At 43.7% G+C, this 20,157-nt stretch overlaps 1 protein-coding gene across 9 annotated transcripts in view; it reads right to left on the bottom strand.

Moving 5' to 3' along the window:
- The window catches only part of PRKAG2 (protein kinase AMP-activated non-catalytic subunit gamma 2), a 395,505-nt gene that overhangs the window by 89,238 nt on the left and 286,110 nt on the right, over window positions 1-20,157 (bottom strand). For 3 of the 9 annotated variants that reach the window (XM_065399998.1, XM_065400000.1, XM_065400005.1), the window contains one exon: window positions 1,030-1,126. The exons of 3 other annotated variants lie outside the window; for them this stretch is intronic. In XM_065399998.1, coding sequence (XP_065256070.1) covers window positions 1,030-1,126 — 97 coding nt within the window. The remainder of the gene's footprint in view (window positions 1-1,029; window positions 1,127-20,157) is intronic. 3 more of the 9 variants (XM_065399999.1, XM_065400007.1, XM_065400001.1) reach the window with 2 other exon arrangements.

Genomic DNA, 20,157 nt, shown 5'->3' with positions numbered 1-20,157 from the left:
CTGGTTTATGAATATTTTTTTTTTACTATTATGACTCAGCCTATTATTTTCAAAGTTTGTAAAGATATATTACTACAAGTGCTGCAAATAAAAAGCCTATGAAGTTTTAGCTACTTTAAAATATTAAACATGAAAATTAGATTTCTATGGCCATTCTATGAAAGGGCAATCATGTCTAAAAACTACTACCTTAAGTTTTCAACACACTCCCCTTCAAAAAGGCACAAGCTTATAGATCTGTTCAAAATTATGGAGGAGAATAAACTCCTTTACAAAACAGTGTAGTGCCTGCAAGATATGTATAAATAAGTCAGAAGCTCATCTCCTACCCGAGTTAACTATTTGTCAGTCATCTAATTAGGAGCTAAATAGGAAGCAACATCAAAGAAAAGCTGGCAGAGATAAGTCTGTTCTGCGAACACTGACTTTTTCTAATACACGCCCACATCTGGTACAATATTCCCAATTTTGTCATCTTTCAACTGTCATTTAGATCTAGAGGTCAAGGTCTACAGTACGTTATCAACAGGATACACCAAAGTTCTTTAAAAGCAAAAAAACAACCCACGGGTGTCAAGGTTTTCCTCCGCCCCCCGAACTGGGCTCAACGATAACTGGAAAAACAGCTCAAGGATCCCACCACAGGAGAGGGTGACGAAGAGCGGCATTTGCCCGCCTGAGTGGTCATCTGCTGGGAAGCGCCCCGCGTGTGAACGGAACACACGGGACGGGTCCGTACGCAGCGATCGGGGCGCCCCGCAGGGGCTGGGCCGAGTCTGGGGGCAGGGTCGGCTGTAGCCCCGCGACCCGCCTCGCCCCTTTCCAAGGGCGCAGGCAGCAGGGTGCGGGGCAGCCCCCAGCGAGCGAGCGAGCGGGCGGGCGTCTGTCTGGGCTCCCCCCGGGATGCTGGCGTCCCCGTCCGGCTCCCCCCAGGAGCGAGCCCCGGAGCCTGTAGCGGGCAGCAGTGCCCGGAGCGAGGGGAGCGTCTGTCCGTCAGTCGCTGCTCCGCGGCAGGCGCCTCCGACTTACCTTCATCGTCGAGCTCTAGTTTCTCCAGCATCCCTTCGGAGGCGGCCGGGGGCTGAGGAGAAGCCGGAGCCGCCGCAGCTGCTGCCGCTGCCGCCGCCTGCGGAAGGGGGAAAGCGGAGAAGGGAATCAGCATCCAGGCGCGGACCTACCGGACCCGCGGCGGCATCGGACGCAGCCCGGCGTGGCAGAGGCTGAGCCGGTCTGAGGGAGGGGAGTGGCCGCCGGGCGGACGCAGGGGGTGGCTGATAGCCCGAGTCCGTGTGCGGATGATGGAGGGGGCTGCCCCTCAGCCTGACGGGGCTCGATTTGTGCTGTCTCCTACACACCCTGGGGGAGGGGAGGAGGCGGTCCCGCCTCCTCCCCCCGGCGGCTGCGCCCAGCCCATTAACCCTTTACACCCAGGCCGGGTAGGGCTCTGCCCTTTAGCGAGGCCGCAGGCCTGTGACGTGGGAGGTCTCGCGTCTCCTCAGCATCCTTCAAGTCAGCGAGCCGCCGTTTACGTCCGTTAGCTTCCACAGGCAGCCAAAAGAACCTTTCGGTGAGGAAGTGCCATCCCTTCCCCCTCACGGTCCCCCTTTCTGGGGCCTGACTGGAATTTGGAACATTCCGTTTTGCTGCAATCAAGCCGGCTGCTCTGCACAGGAGGGAAGGTAACTACCATTCACACAGGGAGGGGGGGGGGAAGTGCGGTGACTGTGCTATTGCTACCTGCACCCCGGGTCAAGCCATCCACCTTTCCCTGTCCATCCTGCAAGGCGAGGGCGGGCTGTTAACGCTGCCTGCCATTCTTCCCAGGGTCGGGGTAAGGTAACCTGAGAGGAGGAAACCTTTCCCCCGTCAGCCGGTGTTGGTAGTGTCCGATGTATTCACCTGCTAAGGCGGCCGCGAGCAGCCAGTCCCACTGCTGTCTAGCAGGGGAGGCTGGATCCCACCTCCCCACTGCCACGGGTGGGCCACCTTCACGAGGCGTGTATTTCTCAGGCTGTCGTGCAGACCAGTCCCTGCTGCAGCCCCCACCCTCCCAGGCTTGTCATAGGTCCTGCTGTGCCTGGAGACCCCCATCCTCCACCCACCACATGCCACCACATGCCTCCCACACCTACTGTAGCCCCAGCCTCCCAGGACAGTGAGGGTCCCAGCCTGGCTGTGGCACTGTGAGACACACAAGAGTCAGACCCAGCATGACAAGGGGCCCATAACATTCAGCAAGTCCCAGCATGCAGTGGTCCAGCTTGACATGAGGGGCCGGGTTGCACTGCATGTCAGACTGTTGTCTGTGCAGGCCCCATTTCTCTGAAGTAAAGATAAAGGTTAGTGTCATCTGTCCTATTCTGTATTCATTAGACAGAGATGCTGTAGTAAATGAAGCTATAAGGAGTGTGGGGACTGGATTTTGGAGAGATGGAACAAGTGGAGTAGTCTTCATGCTCCTAGCAAGTTACTGTACTGTTGGGCAAAGTTTGGACACCCTGCTCTAAAGTAAGCATTCCATTTTCTTGATTGGTTTCTGCTACAAAGGTGCTATAGCTTGTTTAAATACAGCAGATCTTTTCCATGTTAATGACCAGGAGTAAAATATTTTAAGGTTCTTATTTGACCTCCACTTTTCTAAGTCTGTCCATATAAAGTACACATTTTTTAAAGTAAGGGTAGTTACCCACTGGAAAAGTTTACCAAGGGATGAGATAGATTCTTCATCCTTTGAAGTCTTTAAATCCAGATTGGATATCTTTCTAAATGAAATGCTCTGGTACTCAATCAGAAGTTATGGTCCTGATGCAAGAATTAATGGGTGAAAGTATATGGCTTTTATTATGCAGGAGGATAGACTAGATGACCATAATGAGCCTTTCTGGCCTTATAGTCTATAACTTAAAAAATGAATAGCCTGAAGTTGCTAGTCACTAAAGTGTGGATGCTTTAGAAATGTTCAGCATAAATCACATTGGCTGAGACAGAGTAATGTAAAGCTTATATTATCAACCTTCTGAACTAGCATATACTTTTTGTGGCCCAAAATCTGATTGCTAGCAATTGGCAGAAACAGGTCCAGGGGGATTGAGTTCTTGTTACCTAATCCCTTCTGCCTCTTCCTGGGGAGTTTTCAGTTTAGTTCTTAATAGTTGTCACTGTTTCATCTCTACCCTCTTATTTAATTGCCTTTTCCTTGGACAGCTACTGACTTATTTGTCTGCAGGGCTTCAAAGGAAGCATTCCTTCTCCTTAGAAGTAGGTTTTCTGTCCTTCGCTGAGCTGTGGCAGCAGATGCTAGTGGACGTTAGAAATGCCCCATGATGCAGAGCGTGGTGCTTCAAAGGAGTCATAGCAACCATGTAGAGAATACCAAGTAAGGTTTGTTTGGCGCACAGGCACTGGCTGCTGAAGGTGAGGAAGTCTTCCAAGGAGAAGGTAGACAGAGGACTAAGGCATTCAATATTTCTTGCTTTCCAGCAGAATAATATGCACAAAAAATAGAGAACACCACAAAATGTGTGTTAGTGAGAATTAAGGGTTGAGAAGGGAGTACAGAACCTTAACAATTCTAGCACAATTCTGCATGGCAGCTCCAAACAAGGAAAATAAGATCCTCGGGGGGCTGGGTGACTGCTTTCTACCCCTAAACAAATCCCTTCCAGTGGATATTAATATGAACCCTCACTTGCTCAGGAAGTAGGAGTGTCCAATTCTTGGTCATAAGAAAGACCACCATGAGGACACTGTGTCAAGTTTAACTCCAAACAACTTGTGTGTTGTTTTTTGTAATGGCAAAATATTGTTAATGTATACCTCAATGAATATTGTAGCTGATCAGTCATATAAACCACCAATACTGAATACACTAAGTAGCAATACTTCAGAACATCCACAGCATTTTAATTATATCTTTTATTTGAGCTGTGCTTAACCCCCCTATACAATTTTCCTTTATATCACTTGTCTTGATATCAATCAGGGTAAAATGTGCTTCTTACCAAATTCTTTTGTTTGTTAGTTTAAAAAAGACCCCCAAAACCATCAAGGTGTCACCCTAACTCAAACAAATATAACCCAGTGCCTATGGTGGCCCCTGCAGTTCTGCAGGAAGCTATCACAACTCCAGCTGGTGAGGAGCTGTGAAAATTCTGGGGGGAGGCGCAAGGTCAAGGAAGGCACCTACCCCACTGTCACATAGCAAACGACACCTCTGTTTGGAAGAACAAAAAGTAAACTTATCAGAATGAGGAACACCTCTGACGTGTATCTTAACAAAAATATTTACCTTGGAGAAAAGACTGTGAAATAAGGTTGCCATCTCTGAGTTACAAAAAAACAAGACAGCTGGGATGATCCTGAGCCAATAAAACTGGGCAGCTGACGTTGAACACTGAGCACCCTTGCAGACTTCCTAGACTACCTCAAAAAAAAAAAAAAGTATCCTGGGAAAACCTGGACAGGTGGTGGCCCTACTATGAAAGTAAAACTTCCAATAAAGAATATATACCTTTCAGGAGAAAAATTAATACTGGTGTGACTAAAATAATAATAAAGCATGTGTTTGCAGGATCAGAGAATTAATTACAGAAATCTGGTTTATTTTTTAATTAAAAAGGATGAAAATTATATATAACTGGAAGTCCAAAAGGGTATTAATTGTCATAGCAATATCATAGGGTATGTTTCTAGCGAGGTCCTATGGGGATTGGTTCTTGGCCCTAAGCTATAACAACATTTTTATTAATGACCTGGAAGAAAACATAAAATCATCACTGATAAAGTCTGTAGATGACACAAAAATTAGGGAAACAATAGATAATGAGGACAGGTCACTGATAAAGAGTGAACTGGATCGTTTGATAAGCTGGGTGCAAGCACACAATATGCATTTTAATAGGGCTAAATATAAATGTATACATCTAGGAATAAAGAAATGTAGGCCATACTTATATGATGGGGGGACACTGTCTTGGGAAGCAGTGATTGAAAACGATTTGGGGGTTGAGGTGGATAATCAGCTGAACATGAGCTCCCAGTGTGGCCACAGAGCTAGTGCCATCCATGGATGCATTAATAGGAGAATTTCAAGTAGGAGTTGAGAGGTTATTTTATCTGTGTGCTTAGAACTGGTGTAACCACTCCTGGAATATTGTGTCCAGTTCTGGTGTCCAATTCAAGAAGGATATAGATAAATTGGGGAGGATTCAGAGAAGAGCCATAGGAATGATTAAAGGATTAGAAAACATGCCTTATCGCGATAGACTGAAAGAAGCTCAATCTATTTAGCTTAACAAAAAGAAGGTTCAGGGGTGACTTGATTAGAGTCTGTTAGTATCTACACAGAAAACAAATATTTAATAGTGGGCTCTTCAATTTAGTCGAGAAAGGTGTAAAATGATCCAATGGCCAGAAGCTGAAGCTAGACAAATTCAGACTGAAAATAAGGCTTACATTTTTAACAGTGAGAGTAATTAACCATCAGAACAACTTAGCAAGGATCATGGTGGATTCTCCATCACTGATAATTTTAAATCAAGATTGATGTTTTTCCAAAAATATATGCTCTAGGAATTATTTTTTGGGAAGTTCTATGGCAGGGGTAGGCAACCTGCGGCACGTGAGCTGATTTTCAGCAGCACTCAGACTGCCCGGGTCCTGGCCACTGGTCTGGGGGGCTCTGCATTTTAATTTAATTTTAAATGAAGTTTCTTAAACATTTTAAAAACCTTATTTACTTTACATACAACAATAGTTTAGTTATATAATATAGACTTATAGAAAGAGACCTTCTAAAAATGTTAAAATCTATTACTGGCACACGAAACCTTTAAATTAGAGTGAAAAAATGAAGACTCGGCACACCACTTCTGAAAGGTTGCCGACCCCTGTTCTATGGCCTCTGTTATACAGGAGGGCAGACTAAATGATCACAGTACTCCCTTCTGGCTTTGGAATCTATGGATCTATTAAACTATGAATAGATGTTTGTTTGGAAAAAAAATTATGCCAGATTTTAAAATTGTGTTTCTTTTTTAACACCACACAATAAGCTACTAAATACCCAACATTTAAAAAAATGCATATGTTGTTTGTAGCTTAAATTTAACACACACACCCTGAAAGTACACAATGTATTTTACCTGCTAAAGTACATAATAAGCCATAAAAAGACATTTAGGCCCAAATCATGCCATAAGCTCTATGCCAGCAAACCTCACAAGCCTCACTGCAGGATCAGAGTGTTAATTTTTTTGTGGGGAAAACTGTATCCAAGCTGAGAATATTAAGACAAATTCAGTGTAATTTAAAGATAATTATTAACCTCTAGTAATATTTGCTAGTGTATATGTAACGCTACATTGCAGATGGCTGCTTTACCAAAACATCACTGTGCTATAATTACCTCTGTACAGCTTATAAATGCAATGGAAACTGAGAAGCTCCATCCTTGCAAAGGAAACTCCATCTTTCACTCACCCCCTGTGAGCTAGCCTAGCAGTATACTGGCATGCTAATATTCTGAGATCAATGAACTACGTCAGCACAATAGGATGAGTTATTAAGGTCTAGGAGAAAAATCTGTCCTACTCCAGACAGGCTGTAACTCCCATTACATTGATATGATATGGCATAATGTTGGAACATCTGTGTATTTAGACTATTTAATTTGCTGTCACAAAAGGTTTTTAATAGCTCCTTTAGAATATACTAGGTATAGTATATTCTAGTTTATACTAATATATAGTATGTATTAATATACTAAGGCCTTGTCTAGACTAGGAGTTAAAGGTATGATGCTAGAATGGGTTAGATAACATGTTTGAAGTCTACTGTAGGCAAGGCAGTGTGTACTTGAACATGCATTAAGATTACTGAGTTAGAGCCTAGGCTCCCCATAGGCTAATCACATAACAAAGGCAGAGTGTGCCTGGTCCGCATTTGACTTTTCAAATATGTTAGAACATCTCTCTCTCTCTCGAGTGGATCTCTTCAGTCACAGCTGCCATAAAACCAACTGAGTAAATTCTTTACCTCTCAGGGGCACATACCCATGGTCTCTCGAGACTGAAGGATGCCTACTACTACTACATCTTTAATCCTAATCTAGACAAGGTTTAAAGCTATTACAATGTTAACACATTTGGGTTTTAAACCAACAGTGTTCAAAATAATTTAAAACTTTAGATGCTGTGAGCCAGATTCTTCATTATGCTGCAGCCCCTTTACTTTGATCTGTTTTTATTGTGTAAAGGAACAGTGCTCCTGCCATATGTACTGGTTTCTTTCTGAAATACTGTAATTTCATAAAACATTTGTTATCCATTATTGCAAAACAAAACTTAGTTATTTTTCACCATAATGAAATAGTAAATGGTTGGTTTATTTTTGAAAATATATATTTTTGAAAATTGTCTGAGCATTTTCCTTCTATGTTAGGTCACAGCTCAGAAGTTATTAATGTCTTAAAAACGGGTTTACAACCAGAATGTTGACACAGACAGAACCTTAATACAGCTCTGCTAGCAATCTTTATGGAGGCAAAGTAAAACAAACAACTGAAGGTTAGTAGTAAAACTCATAAAAATGTGATGTAAACGAATTTTGGGAAGGGGAGAGCTTAAATCATAGTAGAAAATTGCTTACTTTTTATTGCTGTGTTCTTTCCCTAATGTTTTAACATTAAAATGAATGGGAATTACTCATATTCTGAAGGGGGGAAATCTATCCCCTGGATTTTATATACACTTATATATTAAAACAACATTTAACATTTTCATCTCCACAGCACTTTACACACATTAATTATTCCCCAAGCACTTCTGTGATTCATATAACTAAGTATTATCCCAACTTCTCAGATGAGGAAATTGAAGCAGGGAGGGTCTGATTTACACAAGACCATAGAGGAAATTAATGAAAGGGCTGGGATTAGAATTGGAGAGTTCTTGGCTCCCAGGCCTGTGCTCAGGCCAAACAGCCCTGTCTGTCTATGTATTGCTATGCAGAAACACTGTTTTCATTCACAATTTCATGCCCCATGTAAGCATGATGGAGGTCGAATGTTAAGTATGGTGGAAACAGGAAAGGAAGGAGCAAGTACCTAATGCTGCTAAACAGTGTCCCCTTAACTCAATTCAAGATCACTCACTGGCTCTGAAGAAGTCCCATCCAGTCCTGCTTGGGTAGCAAATGCTATACGGGGTCTGAGTTGGGAAGCAAAATAGGGGATCCTAGGAGTTCTGAGACAGACATATTGAAAGGTAAAACCAAAACACCAAAAAGGCCCAAAGCTGCATTCTTTCTTGCCCAAAATCTAATTGATTTCAGTAATGGTTTTGGGTGTGGCTTAGGCCCTAAATGTATGAGTGACAATTTCAGACTTAATATATAAAGCAATCCATCATGTGTATAAAAAAAATAAATCTAAATGTTAGAGTGTGGAAATGGAAAGTTAACGTATCCATCATATTCCTCCCTACCAACTATCCTTTCACATTCATTATCACTCCGGCCCATTGGAGCCTTCCAGATTTTCTTGGCCTTCATGCAGGTCATGAGGGGAATGAGTCACAGGGGATGGATCACTTGATGATTACTTGTTCTATTCATTCCCTCTGGGGCACCTGGCATTGGCCACTGTCAAAAGAGAGGATACTGGGCTAGACAGACCTTTGGTCTGACCCAGTATGGCTGTTCTTATGCTCTTATTACCATTTTGAGGCAAGACTGAACTCTTAATTATCAGTGTGTATACACACAGATATAAAAACATGAAAAGGATTTTTAAGAAGTTCAACCAGTCCAAAAACGTGAACCCAAAAAACTTCAAAATGTTTGTTGTATTTTTATTTTGCAAAAAGCTTAAAAATTCTCTTTCATAACAGGATGCAGCCTGTCAAATTTCAATTGGTTTGTTTTGGTTTTTTTTGCCACATTAGAGGAGGCTGAACATCAGCCTTATAATAGAAGGCTTGCTTCATCTTAACTATTACGAGATGACTCATCTCTCCATATTAATAAACTAAAACATATTAGTGATATTTACACTCTTACATTTACAGCTCTTAATCACTTTAATAATCACATGGAAAAATAGGTGTTTCTACTCAAACCAATATACGCTTTTAGCCATTAGCATGTAGCCAATAAATGTAACCAAACAGTACATCCCAATTAATTTAAAAATCAGAACTAATCCTTTTACTTAATTTAATTGCTTTTCAAAAGTTGATGGATAATTTATTAAAATTGGACATCAGTTACTTTTCTCATACACCAAGAGACTGCTTCTGCACAGATATAAGGATCCCAGCGTACTTACAACTAACAACTGGGAACTTGGCATGAAGAACTAGCTCCATCATCTCATCTCCCATGGGACTCTGGTTGCGTGTAATGATCTGCCTATGCACATTTGATTTCAGAATCAGGGACTAAGTGAGCAGTTGATAATCCATAGGGATATATGGATAACATTTATTTGCTTTTCATAGGAGATGAAAGAGTACACCCAAGCCACAATTCAGCAAAGCATTAAAACATTCTTAAATCCATCCATATTCAGGAATGCATTTAAGCACATTCAGTTTAAATGCATGCTTAAGCACATGCCTAAAGTTCAGCAGGTATTTCCAGGTTTTTCTGAAAAGGGATGGACTGCTGAATCAGGGCCCCAATGCAGAGGAATGTAGAGTAATCACTAGAGACCAGATTCTGATACCATTTACAGTGGTGTAAAACTGGAATAACGCTGTTAAAGTCTATGAATCTAGGAATATTCTTAAAAGGCTGAAAACAGTTCTAGTTTGTGTCAGAATGTTGCCATGAGTAGTTTTCTTGGTAAAGCTTTTTCTGTTAAACTTGAACCCACTGGAGTCAGTGGCAAAAATCCCACTGGCCTTAATGGGACTAGGATTTCACCCCATGTGATTATTCTAGTGGTTGCCAGGTCTCATAAGGACTTCTAACAGAGGATTCTTGATGTTTTGCAGATTACAGTTTTTGAACTAGGTGCAGCACAGTGTCTATATTACAAAATAGAGCTGACTATTAAAAGAAGTAAATTTACTATATATGCTCCCCAATGTCCACATCGTCCAACAATTAATATCAAAGAGATGGGATAAAACTGGGGGAGGTTTTGGCAAGAGCTCATTTCTTCTGTTTTTGTCCGCAAACACCACCAGGGATGGTGTTGGCTTTGGGCCCCATTTTATCTAAACTCTCCAAGTTTAGGGCAATTTATATACTTTTGGATCATCTCTAGAAACAAATTTTTAGGCTTAGTATGTAAATTCTAATTGAATAATCTGAGTGTTTCCTACATAAGAGTGGGTTAAATCACCTTCTACAAATAAACACATCTTTGTTTGCCTTTTTCCCAGAGAACCAGCTTTCATTTTAAATTAAAATACTCTAAAGCAAGTTGTGTTTGAGTAATACAAAAGGTTACATATTAATCTGCAATGACTGGGTAAAGACTCAGAAAAACTTTGTTGCAAACTACAAGTCTGCATGAAACAGATTTACTAAAGTATTGGGAGAAAAGTCTTAGCAGTCGTTCATTAAAAAAATGTGCATTCCCAGACATGCATCAAAAGTTGTTTGTCTTAAAGCATTTCCACTACTCATTTCTTCCTTAGCAGAAAAGGCATTGACATTAGTGTTCCCGTTATGCTTGGGGAGCCAGTTGTACAACTGATAGTTTAACAGTAAAGTTTAATGTCCTTGCAAGTACTTCAAAGAAGAAAAAATAACCCTTGCTTTCTGAAGCCTAATAGATTGGAGAGCCACAAGAAGGAATTCCCATCTAAATGCAAATCAAGGCACAACCATCTTGAATGCACGAATAGTTACAAATGGTAATTTTCCCACCATTTGCTAACGTTACATGCTACAATTATAGTCTTACACAACTGGAGTATTTAACAGCTATTCTCTTCAGAATGCAACAATGCATATTTTAGTTTTTTCTAGTCATATAAGCAGCCCAAAATATTCTTCTTATGTAGCAATTTGTTTAAGCAGATTTAATTTAAAACATTGTTATTCCTTGTTTCTGGTTTAATTAGTCTTGCTCCAGAAATATATAAAGGCGAAAGCGGTCAGAAAAGAAAAAGAGTTAGATCTGCTCGCTGAACTATGAATAAAGTCTCCTACTTGTTTGCTAGAGTGTGAATTGTGTAGAACTGATTTTCATAGTTTATTAGCAGCCTGGTGCACTGGATGTAGTGATGCTGAGGTTAACACCACAATGTGGATCCTTACCCTTCCCCATACAAAAATGGGAACTGCATGTAACTGTACAATGAACTTTGGGCACACACATTTGCAATCCACCCGAGTGCAAAGAGCTGGACACATGCTCCTCAACACCACTAAAACCCTGGAGTGGAGATGTCTGGGTGATTTTGCAGAGAACAGCTGTGCAGGAAGTATGCAGGAAGAGTTTCCAATAAAGGATCTCTCTACACAAAAGTCCAGATTTCCCAGGGAGAGCAGATTTCACGGTCCATGGTGCATTTTTCATGGCCACAAATTTGGTAGGGCCCTATACATTGATGATATCAACTGAAGAAAAGGGTCCCAGTTTGACAGTATCAGGCTGTTGCCTTCCAGCAAGGCCAGGCCCAATCCAATGCTTCCCCAGACAGTGGACTAATTACCAAGCCTACCTTGGCATGGTCAGAAGGGTATGTCTGGGGACAGAGTTAGAACTGAAGGTGCTACTGATTCACAAATTCCTTGAAACACTGATGATTACCATCAAACCATTCTGGCAAAGGATACGCAGGGACGCTACTTGGAGTGGATTTTGCAGGTTGTGCCCACAGCATTGTATTCTCAGTGCGGTGCTGGCTCGCCTGCTCCTGCAACGGTTGGTTCTCAGCAATTGCGCAACTTAACCCTGTTGTGTTTGGCTGGCAGCCTGGAGGCAGACTGCCCACTCGGCCAAGCCTGGTTCTTCTTGGAGCCGAGATTGGCCAATTGGCTCATTCCATATACCTTTCCTAGGCCAACCTCTTAGAGTAGTGGTCTGCACAAACTGTTGGGGCTGGGATATAGGCGCCGGGTCCAGTAGTTGGAGCAGGAGTCAGAATTGGGAGTCGAGTCAAGGGTCAGAGCCGGAATCAGAATCATGAGTTGAGCCAAGGGTCAGAGTTGGAATTTGAGACTGGGAGCAAGGATCAAGAACCTGGAAAAGGTCAGGAAAGCAGAAACAAGGTAGGGAAGCAGTAACCAGGAGTCAGGTGAGAAGGCAGGGTCCAGTGTAGCAGGCAGGTAGAGCCCGGATGTGTGGACAACTTTCTGTGTTTCTTTTTGAGTTTAAGTAGGAAGCCCTCACCTATCAGAGGTCCTGGTGTTTCTCCAATCAGACCCTGGGAGAGGCCTGTCTGATGTAGTTTCAGGTTTCATGGTCTCTCCACTCGGTTAGTAGCAAGCCACTGGGTAGGAGCAGGAGGTGACCACTGATTGGGAATCCCACAGACCCAGATGCAAGACCCATGGAGTGATGACATTCTGCACCAGCCCCAAACAAATCAGTAAGGAAGGGGATGTCTCATCCAAAATACTGCATTCAGCTGTTTTCCTTCCCCTATCTGGAGGGGATGTAATAAAATTTTCTCCAGTCTTAAAGGGCTTTTTAAACATTAGATGCTATAATTATTATTTACTGTATGTGTGTGAAGGTGGTAGCAAACCAGACATTCCAGTTTGTATAGAATGCAGCATCCCAACCTGTTACCAGAACAAATCCCTGAGAACACTGCACACATCAATGCTCCATGCCCTCAACACCAGAAGTGAGCCAGTGGAGATCAGAGCATTGAATTAATCTGAAGGGTCCTCAATGGGTTGGACCTCTCCATTCTTGACCCACAGCGACAGCTGTGCTCTTCTGGAACAATGCAGCTAATCATGCTGGAGGACAACGCTTGTGAGAGCCTACAACTGTGAAGTGACCTACATTACCAAGAATTAATGGCCATCACAAACCTTACCTCTTTCTGCTCTAAATGCAAGGCGCATTTCTTTTGCTTTGCTGTCTGTAACAAACTCGTAGCAACAATTTTTTTTTTTTTTTTTAAAGAAACCTTACCAATACAAGACCCTGCACTGCACATGACTCTTCCCCTGGAGAGAAGATAAGAGAACAAACAACAAGTGACAGATATGCAGTCATGTTGTTTGATTCACTTACTGGAAAGCCCTAAGATCATAGGTGCCGATTCCATGGGTGCTCCGGGGCTGGAGCACCCACGGGGAAAAAAATGGTGGTTGCTGAGCACCCACTGGCAGCCTCCTATCAGAACCTCTCCCTCCCTGTGCCTCCTGCCCGCCGCAATCAGCTGTTTTGCAGTCTGCAGGAGGCTCTGGGGGGAGGAGGAGCCAAGGACGCAGCACACTCAGGGGAGGGGGAGGAACGGGGTGGGAAGAAGCGGGGTGGGGTGGAGCAGGGGCGAGAAGAGGTGGGGCAGGGATGTGTGAGGGTGGGGTCTTGGGGGAAGGGGTGGAGTGGGGGCAGGGCCTGGGGCAGAGCTGGGAGGAGAGCACCCTTCTCTCCCCACGCCCCCCCAGCACATTGGAAACTCAGCGCCTGTGCCTCAGATACTATGGCGATAAGCATGATATAAGAACCTATATAGAATAGTATATAGAACAGAATACCATTTGCTAAAGTGCAGGGCACATCCCCCCAGGGGGCACAAAGACCTAGCTGGGGTAAGGGCACAGAAAATGTGTAAATTAAGATATGTATGTATTTACTAACACAGCAGGGCTGAAGAGGCGCACAATTGGTTTCATTTTCCTGAAGGGTGATTTAGCTTTCAAAAGTTTGAGAAATTCTGGCCTTTCAGACGAGAGAAATTTAAGGACAAGCTCAACAGTCTTCAGAGCATAATGGAAAACCCACCTGCTCCCACCATAGCCAAAGACAAGGAAATCGCGCACACAGATTAGAAAGCAAAGTGCCCAAGGACTGGGAAAGGGAAAAAAATAAAAAAGGAATTCACAATAAAGTCTGACATTGATAACGTAATGCCAATCTTAATTACTGTATTTGGCACTTATATATTATGGTTGATGGGCCTCTTAGAAACAGCACATTTTTAATCATTTCTTTGTGAAGGAAGGGTTCCCTGAAAGGGTTTTTTCTCCATCTGCCTTGACACATCACTAGAAGTTTTTATCCACCAGCAGTCCCAAGTAGGATTGGTTGGGTGAGGAATCCTTTCCCAGTTTACCAGCATTAAATAGTCTCCCAGCTGCAGCTGTTCTGTCATCCTTATCCTTAATAATAATTTAAGCAGTTAATATATTAAAACAGTAGGCTACATTGTGCCTTCAATTACATCTGTGGATCTCTATTTGTTTCAGTGGAATGTAGAGGTGTAATAAAGAATTTAGCCCATTGTGAACAATTAAATCATCACCAATCACATGTGGATAGCAAGCTCAGAGTCAGGAATGAGGAAACTGGATGAAATGGAGAATTTACTATTCTGAAGCATTTTTGCTATATTTTCCCTACAGTTCTATTGTTGAGAATCTCAGAGAATTGATCCTCCTCCTGAAGTCACTGGGAGTTGACTTCAATGGGAACAGTAACTGATCCTTAACAGAAAGGCTAACTTCAGGACTCTTGACCAATTATCTTGCACAAAGGTAGAATGTCCTTACAGCATTGTGCCAGTGAGTTAACCACAAAACTTGCATTTTGAGCCAGAAAATTTTGGCATCTTAGTACAGCTCTTCCAACCCACACATAATAAAAATGTAATGCTTTTGGTGAACATGTCTACAATACATAAAATGGAAACCATTTTTGACCTGTTTTGCTAGTAATAAACTAGGACACGCTAACACCCGGTACACATTTCAAGGCTGAATTGCAAAGGTTATATATTTGTGGGGAGAGAGCTAGAGGTAGCTGGCTAAGACACCTGATGCTATAATACACATGACATACGTCTACAAATGTAGGAATATTACTGTGACCCAAAAAACTCTCAGTGCCAACTGGCAAGGGAGTTACAAGAATATCCTGTACATTCTGCTTCATCAAAGAATGTCATATGATATTTTAAATGAAAGCCAGCATCATGCGTGCTGGTCACCATTATCACCGGGAAATGTCTGTACAAATACTACATAAAGAGCTGTGTTTTAAAGACCGTATCAAGGCAGAATTGACAAACAGGTCTTCTAGAGAGACAAAGGGAGTGATATCTTTGAACTACATAGAGCTCTTCTTCAGGTCTCTTTCACCAACAGAAGTTGGTCCAATAAGAGATATTATTTCACTCACCTTGTCTCTCTAATATCCTGGGACCAACATGACTACAACACTGCAAAAAACATGTTTTGTGTCTGAGGAAAGATGTTTATTCATTTGTCTCTGTCAGCATGTGAATAAAGCATTGTAAGCTAATACAATGGCTACACATCTACATATGAAGTAAACAGGGGGAGATGAAATCAAAAGGGCAGCAGCACACCACCATGGGAATTATCCTGACTCAGTACAGACAATGAACTTTGGGGCTATAAGAAGGCAAAAAGACACCCTTTGATCCTCCAACTGGAAAGTAAACAGGCAGTATGTTTACATTCATGAAAATTGGATCTCTGCCTACCTCAGTGGAAAATGCTGCAAAAGGCTTTGGGTGAGATAAACTTCTTTAGACAGGCCTGTTACTCTAAGTTTAGTCTTTAGAAAACATGTTATGATTTTTATATGTAAAAAGCTGGTTTATCCAGCATGTTGCGGGAATGGGTGGTGCCAGTAAGTGAAAACTGCCGTTTAACAAAGAAGAAGGGAGTTGGATGCGGGAGGGGGCTTGGGGAAGCAGGTTGGGGTGCGGGAGGAGGTGTGGGGTGCCGGATCCGGGGGGCGCTCACGTCAGGCAGCTCCCCAGTGGCGACCTGTCCCGGCTGCTCCTAGGCGGCTTCATGCGCTGCCCCCGCTCTGCTCCAAGCATTAGCTCTGGAGCTCCCATTGGCTGGGAACCATGGCCAATGGGAGCTGTGGGGGCGGTGCCTGCGGGCAGAGGCAGTGTGCAGAGCCGCCTGCTATGCCGCTACCTAGGAGCAGCCAGGACAGGTTGCCGCTTGTGGGGAGCCACCCAAGGTGAACGCCCCCTGAATCTGGCACCCCGCACCCCAACCCGCTGCCCCCAACCACCTCCTGCACCCAAACTCTCTCCCAGAGCCCATGCTCCACACCCTCTCCCACACCCCAACCCACTGCCGGCCCCACGCCAAACAGACTATAAACCGGAATTTCAATGAAGATTAGAAATGTCGGTTTATAGAGCTTTCTGGTTGGTGAAGTGCCGGATAAACAGCTTTTATACTTTATTCCATTATCCTTACTCACTATCTCTTGAATCTTTGATCATTAACTTCTTGTTCAATGCTGATCCTGAGTTGAATCATACAAGGTGGTGTGTACACTGTTCCCTTAGGGACAGCACACCAAGTATTTCGGTGAGTGTTCAGTGGATATGCAGTTGGACACTACAAGGGAATGTTTCAAAGGGTCTCGGGGCTGGAGTATACCTATTGTTAACTTGCAAGGCAAAATAAGGACTGACATAGTCCAGAGGGGAGTGTCTGGGTGACTAACAGGCTGATGGTCATAGGCGCCGACTCCGTGGGTGCTCCAGGGTTGAAGCACCCACAGGGAAAACATGGTCAGTGCTGAGCACCCACTGGCAGCCCCCCTATCAGAACCTCCCCCTCCCTCCAGTGCCTCCCGCCCACTGCCCATCAACGTCTCCCCCTCCCTCCCCATACCTCCCGCCCGCTGCAATCAGCTGTTTTGCGGCATGCGGGGGGGGGGGAAGGAGCAAGAACACTGTGTTCAGGGGAGGGGGCAGAACTGGGCGGGAAGAAGTGGGGCAGGGGCAGGAAGAGGTGGGTGGGGGTGGGGCTTTGGGGGAAGGAGTGGAGTGGGGGGGGGCCTGGGGCAGAGCCGGAGGTCGAGCACCCCCTGGCACATTGGAAAGTCTGTGCCTGTGCTGATGGTGACAGGGCACTGATACCCTGTTAAGCACAAGCAAGTCTCCCTCTCACTCAAGGTGGGGGTGGGGTAACAAAGTGATTTACAGTCCTGGGTACCTCAAGAACCGTCACAGTTGCCTAATATTAAAACCTGTTTCAGATTTTACGTGTCCCCTTCTTATATGTCTGTGCTGTATATCCTTAAAAATATACACTGTAGGTACACACACATGCTCAGCTCAATGTTCTTGAGTCTGAAGCCTGCTCCTCTTTCTCTTTAAACCTACATAAATGGACCTTGTTTCTTACTATAGCATGGGGAGTAGGCAAACTAGCTGACAGGGAGCTGTAGCAGGAAGATGACAGGCAGAGATTTAAATTGCTATTTGCAGTGCAAGCCAACACACAGGGTTGTGTGACAAACCGATTTAAATTATACTTATGGTGGCACTCCAAAAATACTGTGATGGTCAAAATGGGCAAGGGAAGAGGGTCCTTTACCTGTGAGCCTAGCCTACCCAAGGCTTCATCCTGACCCACTGAAGTCAATGAGATTATTTATATTAAAGCTAAGCACTTTCTTCAGTGCCTTGCTGGACTGAGGCCAGTGTGCTCAGAGAATATAGCCCTTTGTGAATAACCCATAGGCTCTTAATTTTTCACTTTTGTACTTCAGCAAATATTTTGAGTACCAAATAAATGAGGTAAAACAAGTATTGCTCCACAACTGGCCAAATCGGACTTAAATTCAACAAATTTACTATTTGCCAAATATTATTTATTACCATAGAGCCTGGGAGCCCTATTCATGGACCAGGACCCCATTGTGCTAGGCACTGTACAAACAAACCATTTGATTTTAAAGCCTAAAATGATTGGATTCCTTTACTTAGCTATATTTTTTGATTAAACCATTTTTTTTCTTGATCATCATCATCATCCAGGAGAAAGGTGGGTGAGAAGATATTTGATACCTAGACTGATGGACATTCGTGATAAGTTTGCAAGGCTACATTGTAAAGATAGTTGGGTGAAAAATGCATGCTTTTAGTGTCAAGCCCAATACTGACTCATCCATAACCTTGGTAAAATTACAGTAACTCCTCACTTAAAGTCGCATTTTTCAGGAACATAACTACAATGTTAAGTGAAACGATGTTAAGCGAATCCAATTTCCCCATAAGAATGAATGTAAATGGGGGGTTAGGTTCCAGGGAAATTTTTTTTTGCCGTACAGTACTATAGTTGGGAGGTGTCCCCGCCTTACCCTACACAGGCACAGCCCACTGGCACTGGAGACAATGAGGCAGTCAAGGAGGCTGAAGGTGCTGTAGGCTAGGAGAAGCACATTGTGCAGCAGCAGCGGCAGCTTCCCCTACTCTGCAAGTACCAGGGGTGGGGGGGCTCAACCCTCAGCCCGCCCATGCCACCCCTTCCCCCAAGCCCCCCTCCCTTAACCTGCCTCTTCTTCCCCCCCTCCTCAACCCTCCCTCCTGCCCGCGGCAATCAGCTGGCTTGCGGCATTCAGGAGGGAGAGGGAGCCTGCGCGCCAAGTCCTCACTCCTCCCCCCTCCCTCCTGAACACCGCAAGTCAGCTGATTGCCGGAGGCAGGGGGAGGAGGGGGAAGGCGCTGATCTGCGGGGTCTGCCGGCGGGTGGGAGGCACTGTGGGTGTGTGTGTAGGGGAGCTGATAGGGGGGCTGCCAGCTGTGGACAAAGCAGGCAGCCAAACGACGTTATACCGAAGCATTGCACAATTTTAAATGGAGCACGTTCTGTCATTGAGCTGGGACGAGAGGACGTTAAGTGGGGAGTTACTGTACTCTGAGAGAAATATGTAGTTCGGGCTCTGGAGCTTGAGTTTCCAAGGCTGACAGGGAGGAACCACTCAAAGCCACTAAAATGGCCTATGGAGGCAAGTGGTTTGTTTCACAGCTCTCAGAGCTTTGTACTAGCCTAACTGAGAGACTACCTCGCTCCCTGTGCCATATTGCCACAGTTGTGATCAGTGAAGGTGCTCAAGCAAGAGTCTCTTTAGTATAAGAGAAGAAGCTGCTGACAGGGCAGTCTCCATGAAGGGCCTTCTGATTTTCACTATTTTGGGTTGAGGGAGGGAGTTCCAGCTATGGTGTCCTTCATGGCATACTTACTGCAAGACTCCTTTGGAGAGACAGGGATACAATAAGGGCTATTTATGAAGGAAGGAGGTTGGTTTGGCTTTGGTGTTTCTGTAGTTGGTTATTGGTTATTATTATTTTAACTTATGAAGGTAAAGAAGCTGCTGGTTTTAATTTTATTTTGACTGTATTTTTAACTTTTGGCAAAGTCACCTAGAGCTCAGAATAGGTGGAGGTGTTTGTGGGGGGAGGGAGAGGGGAGTTAATACCTATTACAGAAATAAAAAATATTATTTAAGGCTCTCTGTAGACGCCAGCCCATACCACTGCATTAGTTTATGTTTCTAAAGTTATTTTCACAACCACTAGAGCTAAAAACATTTAAAATAAATAAATAAAAGCCTACACTGTGGTTCACAATTTCATAGCCAGTGAACATGCATGCGTACTAATTTGTGTATTGTGCTTTTATCAGAAAGTCATATGCTAATTCTTTGAAAATGATCAGTTTTGAATATATTTCTGAATTGTTTAGGAGGAAACTCTAAACTTGGGGAGCCAGAGCAGTGATCTACTTCAGCAGTGATCCTATATGTAAATCGTTACTTCAAGTCAAAGTCTAATAACAGGGTGGTGATCTATAAAATACTTTATCTCCTTCTTTAGTATTAAAGTGTATGGTTAATAGGAATACATGCTATCTATCTATCTATCTATCTATCTAAGGTATTTATATGGCCCCCATTACCATAGTATCTGAGTACCTCACAACTCCATGTGAGGTAAGGAAGTATTATCTCAATTTTTTATAGATTGGGAACTGAGGCCCAGATCCAAAAATGTACTCTAAGGTAAATCCCAGTTTTGGGCACCACTGTGATCCACAAAACCCTCACTCAGCTGCCACCTTATCCTGTAGGTGCCTACACGCAGTGGCTACATTTTTGCTATACAAGTTCTCTGATCGCCTGAGTTTCTGTCTCTGCCTTAGTCTAGAAATCCAGATGCCTATCTCCCACTTTAGCTC

This window comes from Emys orbicularis, chromosome 2, assembly GCF_028017835.1.
Source record: "Emys orbicularis isolate rEmyOrb1 chromosome 2, rEmyOrb1.hap1, whole genome shotgun sequence".
NCBI lineage: Eukaryota > Metazoa > Chordata > Testudines > Emydidae > Emys > Emys orbicularis.
This window is presented reverse-complemented; position numbering and strand designations above follow the sequence as displayed.